The sequence below is a fragment of the Hippopotamus amphibius genome, chromosome 4, assembly GCF_030028045.1.
Source record: "Hippopotamus amphibius kiboko isolate mHipAmp2 chromosome 4, mHipAmp2.hap2, whole genome shotgun sequence".
Lineage (NCBI taxonomy): Eukaryota > Metazoa > Chordata > Mammalia > Artiodactyla > Hippopotamidae > Hippopotamus > Hippopotamus amphibius.
The window spans coordinates 62,034,316-62,048,320 of record NC_080189.1 but is presented as its reverse complement, the minus strand read 5'-3'; the positions used below and the strand labels follow the sequence as shown (position 1 = coordinate 62,048,320).

The following is a 14,005-nucleotide window of genomic DNA, read 5'->3' as shown; positions in this document are numbered from 1 at the left end:
ATAAATGATTGCAATTTTAAAAGATGAGATAAAAGTATATAGTGTAGCCCTAATATATTCTTCTAAAATTTCAAGTGTGTTATTTTGAACACCTTGTGGGGTTTGTGACCCTCTTTTAAAGACAATTGCTTTACTAGAGCTTATCATAATAAGTGAAGTAAATCAGAAAGAGAAAGACATATCATATGATATCACTTATATGTGGAATCTAAAACATGACATAAATGAACTTATCTACAAAACAGAAACAGACTCACAGACGTAGAGAACAGACTTGAGGTTGCCAGTGGGGAGGAGGGTGGGGAGGGATGGATTGGGAGTTTGGGGTTAGCAGATGCAAACTATTGTATATAGAATGGATAAACAACAAGGTCCTACTATATAGCACAGGAAACTATATTCAATATCCTGTGATAAAACATACTGGAAAAGAATATGAAAAAGAATGTATATACATGTATAACTGAATCACTTTGCTGTACAGTAGAAATTAACACTTTGTAAATCAAATATACTTCAAAAAATAAATTAAAAAAATAAAGACAATTGCTTTGCATAGTGTTTTTAAGTGAAGTAGTGGTACCTATAGCAGAGTCAGCAGAGATGCCACATAAAAATTCATATTCCTGGGCCTAGACCCTAGCTCCATTGAAATAAGATCTCTGGAGCTGAAACCCAGGACCCTGCATTTTACCAGATTTCTCTATTCCCTAAATTTGAGAATCACTGATCTAGAACCAGGTAGGACAGGGACATTGCTCGTTGCTCCAGACTGAGTCTTTATTGAGACTCGTACTGAGACCAAAAAAAAAAAACCACAAAATTGAGAAATGTTTTAATTTTTGTATTCAAAATTTCATTGTTTTTAACCATAAACTCTCTACTTCTAAAAAGAGACATGAAATATCATACAATGGATAACTGATATACTGTGGATCATAAAACAAAATAACAAAGGAAAAAGTTATAAACTAGAAGGAACATTATTTACCTACCAAGTGTACTCAAAAACTTACACTAAAGGTATTTGTTATAATTGAACAAATATTTCCCTTTGAGCTTCCTGGCATACAAACACAAAAGCAAATTACCATGAATTGCATGATTTTTATTAGCTAATAAAAGGATGCACAAGAGAGAAATTTCCTATTACTCAGGAATTAATTAAATGTATTTATTAAAGGCAATGAAATCCTAATCATCAATCACTCTAGTAATAGTTTAACAAAGATGCTCAAATATTTTCACGTTGGTCTGTGAAACAGGTCACAATACTTTAAAATGCTGGAAATACATTTCTACATTTTTCTCAATATTATTCCTGTATATGGTTTCCTTGTTTGAAATGTAATGAGTATTTTGCTCTTTTTTTTTTTTTTTTAGGGTGATCCAGGAATTATGGGCCCTTTTGGAATGCCTGGAACTTCAATTCCTGGACCACCTGGGCCAAAAGTATGCATTCTTCGAAATATTTTTTCTTTTACTTGGATTTTTGGCAGTTGGAGTGGGGAAAAGATTCATGAAACCAGTGCTAGAATTTTAGTTTTGGAAGAACCCAAAGATATTGTATAGCTCAACCCTGATATTTTACAATTAAGCTGACAAAAGACCAGCAGCAAATTTAAGATTAGAAACCAGATTTCTTGCTCCTGGTCTTGAGTTTGTCACTTTACCTTGAGCTACCTCCCTTAAATCCTAGACCCTAATGCATGTAAGAATTTGTTGCATTTGTTCAGAATAATCTGCTAATCAGAAAGTCTAGCAGAAGAGAAATCCACTCAGATATAAGAGCATTCCCAGACATTTTCACAGTCTAAATATTTGAGTCTAGAGAGCCACCTATTATTTCAGTGCCCTTTCTCTGAAAAGCTTGGTAGTCTTTACTGACAGTTTCTATTTGCTTAAGATTTGAAACTCCCCTCAAATATATTAGAAGGATGTACTCTCTCAGGATCTGATTCTAGTAGATTAAGCCCTTAATAATTGGCCAATGGCTTTTTTGCTCCGTGCCATTATGATTTCTCATAAAATCTAAAGCCTGAAACTGTGAACATTATTTGAAACATACAGGGAGACAGAGGAGGACCTGGGATGCCTGGATTTAAAGGAGAACCTGGAATTGCTATTCGAGGACCAAAGGTATCCTTTATTCATGTTCTTTTGTTTATTTTTTTCCTGTATGTGAAAGAAGTGAAAGTAGATTTAATGCACCATAAGTTGATGATTGAGATTGTTCTACTTGGCGTCTCTATGCTGATGAACTGAAGTGTAAGAATACACTGTTCTCTTTTTCAAAAATCAAGCCAGCAGATCATTTATTTTTCATAAAGGTGAGGGATGATAGCTCCTCTGGTAAAATGTTTGCTGACTAAACAGTTGATTGAAAATGCTCTTTTTGTAATGTCTGTGATATGAGATTATATGGCCTCTGGCCTTCTTCATTTACATATTAATGGCCAATGTATCTCTTCGGCAAAACATTGTCCAAAAAGCTCATGTTTGGAAACTTTATTGAATCAGATTTCCCTGCTTTATTTTTCATCTTTCAGAGTTATTTTAAATGAAAGTGCAAATAATTATAGGGGAAGACAGCTTTCAGTAATCATCACTATTTTTCCCACGGCAACAAAGTACCATTTCCCTTCTCACATAAAACTCAGCCTCACAGAAAAATTCACATTCCAAATATCAACAAGCACAACCCTGTTTATGGGAACAGGCTTCAGGGCTCCATAATCAACACTTATTAAATTAGTAGCACATTGTTATGTAGCTTTGAAGTTGGCTTTAGTTTATCAAATTGTCCCTTCTAGATGAAAGGGTTCAAGTACTAACATCAGTTATTTTCCAATTTCAAAAAAGAAAACTTAGAACCGTCTTTGAAATATAATGCAAAACCTATTATATACTGACATAAGTTGGAGTGGTTCTTTTTGAAGGATGAGGTAGGAGCCTGACCTCTGCTGTTCTTAATCACTTTAAAAATCGAAGATTCTGGCTTATTGAGGACAAAGAGGTTTCGAGGATATGGGATTTTCAAGCTAAAACAGAGAATGTCCTGGGCAAACCAGAACAAGATGGCCATCCTACTCCCCAGACTCTGAGGCACATAGGAACCCAAGCTATGTAAAAGACCCTATGGAAACCCAAGTTATGTATGACTCAAGGAGAAAATCCCAAATTTCCTGGTGCTAAAACTACAGATATAACCTCAAGCAAGAACATTTGGGTGGTATTTTTTGTATTATTTGATAACTTTCTATGTATTCCTAGGTCCATGATGTAAAGTTACTTCTGTCTACTAATACTGTTCTTTAGTATAGAAATAAAATCTGTTTAAATGTGCAGCCAGGGTTTAAAAGCTCCACCCGTTTTCTACGGATCATTATTGGGCATTGTTGGTGATGGTAGAGTTATTTACCTCTTCGCTCTAATCATTTTTCTAATCCCTTGGCCTCTAATGATACTCTTTCTGCCATTCTTCCCTAAAGCACTGGTTTTTAAGCTCTTAAATATCTGATAAAATTTTTGGCACATTAATTCAGTTTTGTGTATTACTTCAGGGACCTCCCAGATTTTTTTTTTAAAGCCCATTTTGAAACACCTGATTAAGATTCAATTTCTGTTGAATGAGAGAGACACTTCAAAGTGAATCACTCTGCAAGACATCTTCTTGAATCCAGCGCAGAAAGACCAAGTGGCAAAATTCCATCCATAAAAATATTGTGAGGCGTCCAAAATAGAAATCTGAGCAAGAAAACTGCCCTTTCCCCACCCCCTGTTAGCATTAGAAGTAACAAGCTAACTGAAATTTTTGCAGGAGAGAGGACAAAGATTTCTAGGAAAAAAATGTTAGTAAGCTATGAATGTTTCAATGGCTTCTCCCCCCTCACTGTGAGTGCCAGAGGCTAAACAATAACAGCTGCTGCTAATTTGTTATAGGCTTGGAACTTAGAAATGAAAACTGAAAGTGAATTTTGATTCCAGTTTTTTTCCTCTCAACTTAACCAGGGGGCAGTTACTGCTTTGTTTTGCTGCTGGCCTGCTCCTTGTGCAAGCATGCAGTGAAATGGGCATCTTATTTTAGGACCTGTCCCATAGGAAATATTTAGCACTTTAACCTTGAACTTAATTGGGTTAGTATAATAAATTGCTCCTGAGAAGTGACCAGTTCCTTAGTGGAGGATATACCAAAATTCACCTCTCCAGAACAATTTGTTTTTTCTCTGTTATACAACATCAAGAGATCATCTTGGGTTTTGTTGATGATAAATAGTACATTAAGTTTTTAAAAGTGGCCACATGTTTTCTGAATGTCATTCTTAAGGCGGTTAACCACATAAAGCCAGTCTCTTTGTTTTAATAGGAAATAACAGTGCTGCATTCATGATTTTCAAAATCAACTTAACTTTCTTATTGCTTAAATGGCTTGAAGATATTTTTTTCCCAATCATTCATTCACAGGAGTAGAATCAGGAGTAGTTTTGGGGAGTTAGATTTTGGGCAACATTTTAGCTTAGAATAAAGGCAGTTTGATTTCAGTGTTTGTTTGCATATAAGAAAAATATTAAAGAATCCCGCTACTTTTTCCAACCTTGGAAAACAAAGGTCTGTCTAATATTAGAGTTTCCTCCTAATGTGAAAAAACATAAGTATTTTAAAACATGAACAGCTCTTTATCAAAATAATTGATGTGTATTGACAAGGGCCATTGTAAGAGTTACCACAGCAACAGAATGAAATGTGGTATAAAAAGAAATGTTTTAAATATAAGTGTAATAGACTTACAATTAATAAATCTTCTTTGGTAAGAGTCTTCCTTATTTTTTCATTCTCTCCATTTTAATTTAGCTAGAAATTTCTCTGAGTTCCATTTGTACAGAGAACTCTGTTGTTCAAAAGGCAATAAATCCTCCTTCCCTATCCTCTATATAGGAGGCCAGTAGTTGCTACTAAAGGTTTTTGATGCCCAAGGTCATCACGGTAAAGCAGGATTTATAACTTTTTCCTAGGTCTCAGGACATGAACCACAAACTCTGGGTCAAATTGTTTTTAAAAAATTAATCTGTTTTTAATTTTTATTTGAGTTTATTCATTCTTCACCTAATTTGGGCCCCTTTGTGGAAGATAACAGATGTAACATAATAATGGGTAACCTACAGTATGTTATTTTATACTTAAAATTTTGCTACATGTTCTTCTTTGCTCCTCTCACATGATGCTTACTAAACTTTCTCATTTTATACTTCCCTCGATTTATGATGCACTAAAAACTTGTAATTTTTAAAACTGAAATATCAGCAGCTAGCCCTTTTCTAATGCCCCTGAAGTGTGTTTCCTACAGAGGAGTTCATAATGGTTCCTATATATTCCCTACACACATTCCATGCTTCCCGTCACACAAGTGGGTAAGACTCATGAGGAGAGAAGGAGTTGCCGTAGTTCCTTCCACACTTTCTCAGACCACTCCTCTGCCCTTGGCAAATCCACCTCTGGCGGGCTCAGTTGCTACTGTGCTTAAGCTCTGCCAAGTGTTTCATAATTTAGTCTCATGATACCTCTTGGTGTTGGAATTCACCCAGGGTGCCCAAGGCCCTCGGGGACCAGTGGGCGCTCCAGGACTCAAAGGTGACGGCTATCCTGGTGTGGCTGTAAGTGTGCACATTGCTTTATTTCCTGCCTCCCTCCCTCTTTTCCTCCTTCCTCTCTGCCCTTTCCTTCCCTTTCCTTCCCTCCCTCCATCCCTCCCTCTCTCTCTCCCCTCCTCCCTTCTTTCCTTCCTTCCTTCCTGAACACTGCACACAACAAGGCTGCTCCCTCTCGCCCTTTATTATGTCATCTCAGGGCCCTCGAGGATTACCAGGACCCCCCGGACCAAGGGGTTTACATGGAGTGGGAGACACGGGAGCAAAGGTAAGACTTTAAAGTAGGTAACAGTACCTTTTAAAACTGTCCCTATAGGTAAGAGGTTTGATAAAGGTGAAAATCTTATCAGACATAATAGAAGAGGAGAAGTGTCTAAAGAACTGACCAAGTTACTTATCCTCATCTACGGACTTCCTGGGCCTTGCACTCACTTGAACATGCAGATTAACGTGACGGTTTTTCTTCTGTTTCCCTGGTAGCAACCTTCACGTTCTTTGCTGCTTTGTCTTCCTGTACCAAGAACAGACTTTGGTTCAGATCCATCCGCTCTCTGGCCACGCTCCTGACTAGGGGCTCTCATCCAATCCCATGGCTCTAACCGCTATCCACACGCTGATGGCCTCCGAACTTCTAGCTTCCCTCCTCTAAGTCCTGGTCTCACATGTCCAGCTCCTTACCACACATCTCCTCTTAGATTTCTCACAGACATCTGCAACCTAACATCCAAAATAACGCCTTTGATTTTCACTCCATAAGCCTGGAAATGGTGCTACCAAGCACCCCTTGCTCGTGCCATGATACCTGAGTCATTCTTGGTCTTTCCTTTCCCCCTCTTCCATCCAAGTCTTGTCCTATGGTACATCCCATCAGCTCTACCTTCAAAATATATCTTGCTTCCTGCTAGTTTTCTCCTGCTGCTTCCACCAGGCAGACCACCATTATCTTTTATCTGGGCTATTCAAACAACGTCTTCACTGGTCTTCCCTCTTCTACCTCTGCCCTTCTATTACCTAGCAGGCAAATTGGTCGTTTAAAATCATAAATCAGATCACATCCCTTTCTTTCTCAAAAACAAAACAAAACAAAACAAAAACAAACAAACAAAACCTCTCTGATGGCTTCTCTTTGCACAGAGAACAAGCTCCAACCCCTTTCCATGGCCTCCAGGGCCCTTCACAACCTGGCCGCAGCGCCCGTCCCTTGTTCCCTGCTGCCCGCCTCCAGCCACACTAGCCTGCCCTCCTTCAGCTCATTCCTGCTTCCAGATCTTGGCTTTGTCAGGATGGCACACTCTTAAGGCCTCAAATCTTGCCTCCCTGTCCACCCATACAAAAGGCAATCCTCTTTCCCCTCTCCCTCCTACCCGCCTCTCCCATCACTATCACAGCCCCTCGTATATTTCCTCCATAACGAGCATCTTTTCTGAAATCATCTTGCTTATTTACTGCTCTGCATATTTCACAAGAGTATAAATTTTCCTGAAGGCTGACTCTTTGTCGTACTAATTCTTAGTACCGGAACTAGGTGTGCTACCCAACAGGAACACTGCAGCATGTTGAATGAATGGAAAATGAATGAATGATCAATATTACCTTACGGAGAGAAATTTTCCTTAGAAATATACCTACTCATTTAGTTCGTCAAGTTCTTCCGGGTGATTAGAGAAAGAGATTGTAAGTGACTAATGTCAACTTCTTATCGTGAAATTTGGGCCCCTGCCCCAGGACTTGGGAGTGCTGCCACCTTGATACTGCTGCTGTATGGTGGGGCAAGTACCCTTTTGTCCTCTCCCAGGTATTGATAGAATGAAAGACTAGAGACCCATGGCACTCAATTCATCTCTAAAGAAGATCTTGATCCCTGCCCATCTCTGTCTGTTAATCAGGAAAGTCAGGAAGATGTGTCTAAAAGTGCTGAGTAGCCTGTGCAGAGGAGAGACACCCTAGGTGCTCTTGTCAAGGTTCTGGCGTGTCCGACTCAGGACTGAACCTGATCCTCATTTGAACTGGTGTATTGAAATATTCTTTTTTCTTTAAGGCAAAGTGTCTGTCAAATTGTTAAAATTTAAAAATAGAGAAACTTCAGTATGTAAACCTCATTATTTTCTGCTGAGCAAAACACTGGTAAAAACTATTTTTACACTAAATATTCCTTTAGTTAGGGAACTAGAAGCTTATTCTTATTTAAAATAAGGCATGTGTGAAATAAAATGTGTCAAGTATACTGGAATGTATCTGTATTCCAATGGAAACATGTAACCATTTACATTTCCACAGAATAGATTACTATAAATATTTTATATAAGCGTAAATTGCATTATATTAAATTATACTATTGTGTCACTGCTTAACATTTAGCAGTCACAATAAAGGGTGCTTAAGCACAGATAGCAAGCACTTAAAAAGCTGAATCTTGTGAATGTTCCACCATGTCAGATTATTTAACACGCAGGCTAATTTATCATTTCCCTCTAAAAGTCCCTTGTATTTTTTTCATATACATTTTAAGGGGAAAAATGGAAGGAAAAAAGTGTTCTTTCAATATTTTATCCTGCCTGGTTTTTGTTATTGTTAACAGCCGCATGTTGCCAGAAGATGTGTCTCAAGCAAAACTCACATTCTCTCTGCACTCACACGGGAGGCTGCGTGGAAGCAACAGCCTCCAGCTCACCTCTACTGCAGGGAGTGGGGAACACTAGCGCGGACCTGCCTCTGGCCGCTGCCTCCCTCCCCGCTGCCTTCTCCTTCTCTCTGTCGCCCCTTCCCATGGATGCCGGGAAAGTGCGTTATCCTGGCCCTCTCCAGCCCTGGAAGGAGATGTCAGGAGTGCAAGTTCGTCTTAGAATCAAAGAACTTGTGGGTCATGAACTTGAAAATAAAGGAAATGCCAAAAGCAAACACCAGCTTTTAATAACTTTCAAAATCACCTCTCTTTTTTCATAGAGGCCTTAGAGTTTTCATGTGGCTTTTTTTTTTTTTTTTCTCCCCTTAAGAAAACTTTTGGACACACACATACAAGCACACACAGCCCAACATAAGCTGGTAAAGAGCAGGAAATACTTGGAAAAGTTTGGTAAAGCAGAGGTGAGACTCTCAAAATACGTAAGGTTGCCAATGGCAGCAAAAGCACAGGACTCAACTGTGTGCAAAATTCCTCACCTTCCATTTTTTCTTAAAGTGGCAGAGAAATTGTAAGTGTGTGGAAATGTGTGGGTTTCTGTGCATGCACGGAAATGTGTGGGTTTCTGTGCATGCACACGCATACTGTATAGACATATATATTGGACATGCTTCTTATTTAAATTCTGTGTTGTCACCTTAAAATATTGGCCTTAGGGCATTAACTTACAAAACAAATGTGTTTTGAAATGAGGAAACCATTAAGGTCGATGATTAATTTATGGTGGGTTTTGCGATATTTAGTTAAGGTCACATGTGTTTAGCATATGACACAGACGTTAGAATCAAAGCTTCTATGTTTCGAAACATATAAAAAACAGTCCCTGACATCTTGCACCCTTATGGTGCTCTGTGGCTTTTTTCCAAGTGGAAGAATTCCATATGACGTCAGTGGTTATGGTACTTCTCTACACACTTCCCTTGAATGTGGTCCAAATTTTGACAAGGGCTTCTGAGAGATTTCTAACATTCTTGTAAAAACTACAGTTTCCAAGGAGATAGTAGAAACAGTTTTAAAATCTACTTTTTATTTGTTTGTTTTAGTTTTTTGGCTGCACCGTGTGGTGTGCGGGATCTTAGTTCCTCGACCAGTGATTGAACCTGTGCCCCCTGCAGGGGAAGCACAGAGTCTTCACCACTGGATGACCAGGGAAGTCTCTAAAATCTACTATTGAAATACGCCAGAGAGAGGAACTGACAATTCATTGCTGCTTTTTGTTTTGTTTTGTTTTTTCTTTTTTTTTTGCTAAGTTGGAAGCACTCATCCCGTTCCCTGATCCCTGGACCCAAATTGTCTGCTCGGTGATGGGGAGGCAAGCTCAAAGATTCTACCTAACGCTGCTTCCATTTCTTTATTGGATCCCGAAAGACTAGAAGGACCCTTTGTGATTTGGGGGCCATCATTATGTAAATCTCATCTCCCTTCAAGAAGCCCAGATAATCCTATTCTTCTGCTGTTTCGCCCCCATAGGCTGGTCCATCATCCCCAGGCTGATGCACTGACATCTCTGAGGGTGAGAATTTGTTCTTGGCCTCCTGGAGGACTACAAGGAGTGGCTCTCCTGAGCTCCAGAAGGGCAGGAGCATCCTGTCAGGCACCTCTCTCAGCTCTTTCAGCTCCCATCAGTGTGCCAGTTCATCACAGAGAAAGTTATGGCCTTCCCCAGAGCTTTGGGGCAGTCGAACTTAGGCCAGTTCTTGCAAAGAGAAAACTTTAACCTGGCTTGAGGGCCCTTAAGGGACCTTTTAACCATCAAGCGGCTTCCATAAAGTCTGGGCAGAAAAGACTCATTGGGTTGTTGTTGCTCTCATGATTGTATACGACCTAAATATTATATATTGTCTAAATATTTCCAGACTATCATGGCATTTTTAACAACTCTCTTATTTTATAGATAAAGAAATCAAGAGCCAGAGAGGTTGAGCAGCTTGCCCCTTTACAATATAAACAGTGCTGATGCTATATTGTGTTGAGTGTGAGAGGGAGAGTATCCATGTGGATGAATGAATGAAAAACTAAGTGGGTTAACAAATCAGAGCAGGTAGAATGACTTGTCCCGATCTACAGATGCTCAGTCTGCAATATGGTCCATTTTCCAACTACCTCAGCACTGTTTAGTGTACCGTTAGATTGTTTCTCTTTCCATTCTAGCTTTTCATTGTCAACACTTAAATTACGTAAACCTTAAGCAGAAGCCTAAACCGAAACCCCAAAGGGTTAAACATGTTCCAAAAGCTTTAAATGTTTGAATATTGTACATGTGCACTTTATTTGACAAAAGTGACCCATCCTCAGAAACTAAAATACAAGTCTATGTGAAATTCCACTGAGTATCATTGTTCTAGAAATGTTCCCAGCATGTGAATCGCCCCTCTGTTCTCTGCAGTGGCTCGCATGTGTGCACACCACCAACAGGCAGTGGTGGAACAGAAGCGCGATTCACACAGAGGCGCATTAGGAATTTGTGGATTCCATTGGCAGGCATGGAGTGGACAAGGAAGTCCATCTTGAACAGTGTCTGACAAGGAGGGCTGGCCTAGGACACAGACTTACTGATAGTGAAGTTAAGGGTCCACGATTTCAGATTGGAGTTGAAGAAACCCACCTTTTATAATATGACTGCAAAATTGCTACAGGCAGGACAATCAGCTTGAAAAGAGAACTAATTAAAGCCAGAGCCATATCAAGTTTAAATACTAGGCGATTTGACCTTTAGATGCCAGAAAAGGTCACTTGATTAGGTGACTTTTCAAGGGTACTCCCTAATTCAGTTCCATGCATGATCTCGGAACTCAGAGCTATAATCTAGTTCACTTTATAATTTTCAGTATTGCTTTCATTTCTCCTTGCTGTTTTCCTACCTCTGCATTTCTCGTCCCAGGAGTGCATACACACCTTCCCTTCAGCCTTAAGGATGCACACTAAGTCCTCTCAACATTCAACACCCACATCACCATCAACACATTCTTATTTTTAATCATGCAGACAGGAGGAACTTTCCCCAGGTGGAAAATTATATTGAATATCAGTACGAGAGCCTTCTCTTCTCCCTGACGTTAACAGCACTGTCAACATTTCCATTTTCAAGTTTTCTAACTCAACTAAATAAGAAAAACTCTCCCTCTCCAATGAGATTCTTGACACGGGGAAATCATTTGCTTATCTTGGATGAGCTGATTTTGCGAAAAGAAACAATCAACAACAAATCCTAAAGCAAGTTTTTAAGTTATCGTGGACGTTAAGACACTGCTGCTTTGGGGTGAATATTAAAGTTCTAGGAGAAAAACTGATTTGAAGAATTGAAGTTATTTTAAATATTTTGAAATTTACAGCTGGGAAAGTACACTAAAGGAAATGTTATAGGAACTTGAGTCTTCTTTTCTAAGCCCCTTCTTGTTTCCCCAGATCCCTGCGAATTGTGTGGGAAATTGTTATTGTCCCCCTCTCTGTATTAAAGGGGGTCAGTGAAAAGTGACTGAGTTGTATGACAATGGCCAGTCAATAATCAATACACATTATCAGTATCTGGGGGGTCTGTTCATAAGCTTAGAAGAAGTCCTCTAAGATTTCCATTGACATTCTGGCAACCACAAGCGAGGTATTCAGGAGTCACCAAACCGTTACATACACTTGTTACATAACTCGCTCCAGAGTGGTGCTTATGTTTGTGGTAGTTGGAGCCTTAGTAGTTATACCTTAATTTTATTCAAAAGCCAGAAAGAAAGAAACATTAAGTAACTGCTAATCATCACTTTGACTTCAACCTGATTTTAAAACTCAATCATTCCTTGGTTTCATCATTTAGTAGACTCTTCAGAGTACCATTTTGGGGGGAAAATCTTTGAGGCTAATTCTTTTCACAGTGAATTCAATTTGCCTTTGATTGTCCCCAAAGAGGAAAAGCATGAAATCACTTTTAGAACAACTGTAGCCTGCTTCCACTGCCCTCGCGAAGAGTGACAGAGACTTAATTGGCACAAACAAAGGGAGAGATGTTGATTAAAGCTTTATTAATGTGTGTAGGGGGAGATCGTCTAACAGGCTGTTTTGTCTCTAAGAGAACTATCTTCTCAAATATTGTATTTAAATCTTACAAAACGTAGAAGGTATAACAGACTGTTTCCTTATCACTGCTCTACTTGAAACCTCTGCTACTTGCTAGCTCTGTGACCTCAGCAAGTCATTTAATCTCTCTCAGACTTAGCCTCCTCATCTGTGACTTGGGGTAATAAACCTACTTCACAGGGTTATTCTGTGAAACGAAGGGCATAATGTCTATAAAACATTTTGTATGAATTCTGACACACTAAAGTATTAGTAGTTGTATTAGTAGTCAGAATATGCCTTACTATGCCAAATGAAGTATATTGCAGTATGTTGATAAAAAGAGAGTAAGAATTTGTGTAGGTAGGAGATTTGAAATGAGACCAATTGAAACACTGGGGAGAACCAGAAAAGTGAGGAATGACAATAGAGAAAAAGGGAAAGGCAAGCCTTAGACAGCTGGGTACTTGCGTAGGTTGTGCGGGCCTCTTGGGAATCTTACAGTCAGGATGTTTTCTTTCTTCTTTTTGAGAGAGTGTGATTTGTAAGAATCACAATGTAGGAAAAGGACTTTCACAGCTGCATAGCCATGGTCTTTGTGTTAAACGGCAGCTGGAAACAAGTCTGGGGAGAAGTTAGCATCCTACATCTAACTCCAGCCAACACCAAGGTGGGAGATGGACTCTGGAGTCAGAGCTGGGTTTGAACTGCTTCCAGCTGCATGGTTTTTGGCAAATCATGTATCCTCTCTAGTCTCAGTTTCCTCATCTGTAAAACGCAGTAAGTTGATGTCAATAAGTTCAGATAACATAATGAATAAAAAGTACCTGCCTCATGATAAAAAAATAAATGTTAATTATTATTTACTTTATTAAAAATTAATTATAATTATTTTAATATTAACCAAAGCAAACATTTGCCAAAGAGAAGATGCATGCATGTGATAGTGCCTTTGCTTTCTTTTCCTTCTTTTCTTTCTTTGAAAAAGTAAAAGATTCAATGAATGATTACTAGGACCATCATAAAATTATGTGTGGTTTTAAAGAGGTTGAAATTAACCACACTGCAAGGTTATGGTCTAGGTAAATGAATCATTTGCTAAGTTCTTATACGCAAGCACTGAAGAGAGTCCTAAACTTGGCCATATTCTATGAAACTGAAAGGAGTATCTCCCATCTAGAATCGCCTGTGGGCCAAGAGGAAGCTGAAGGTGATCTAAATAGTTGTTCTTTTTTTGAGGAGTGGAGATGAGAGGATAAGAGTAGGATTTATAAAACTTCTGGTCTTACGAAGTTGATGGACAAAGTTACAAATGGCAACTGCAGAATTTGCTTTCAGTTCTGTTCATTATCTCCTAATGCAAGGGCTCCCTCTGCAGGCTCCAATAACCTCAGCTCCTGCGTGGGAAGCTAAGGCCAGCTCTTCAAGTACCTATTGTAAATCTTCTTATTTGTGGATGTCACTCTATCCACGGACAATAAAACTACATATCTGAAAATATCATAGTAAATGCACCTCTTAGGTACCATTGGTGCTGCACTGTGGCAAAACTAGAGCTATCGAGGGATGAGATGAGTCCTGGCCACAGTCCTCTTGTGCTCATTCACCTGGTGTTGTGATCTAGCATGGATTCGTG

General features: G+C 39.1%; 1 protein-coding gene across 1 annotated transcript in view; it reads left to right on the top strand.

The window, feature by feature from the left end:
- COL28A1 (collagen type XXVIII alpha 1 chain) overlaps positions 1-14,005 on the top strand; it is a 159,091-nt gene that overhangs the window by 76,713 nt on the left and 68,373 nt on the right. The window contains exons 21-24 of the mRNA XM_057732394.1: positions 1,384-1,452; positions 2,071-2,139; positions 5,583-5,651; positions 5,845-5,913. Coding sequence (XP_057588377.1) covers positions 1,384-1,452; positions 2,071-2,139; positions 5,583-5,651; positions 5,845-5,913 — 276 coding nt within the window. The remainder of the gene's footprint in view (positions 1-1,383; positions 1,453-2,070; positions 2,140-5,582; positions 5,652-5,844; positions 5,914-14,005) is intronic.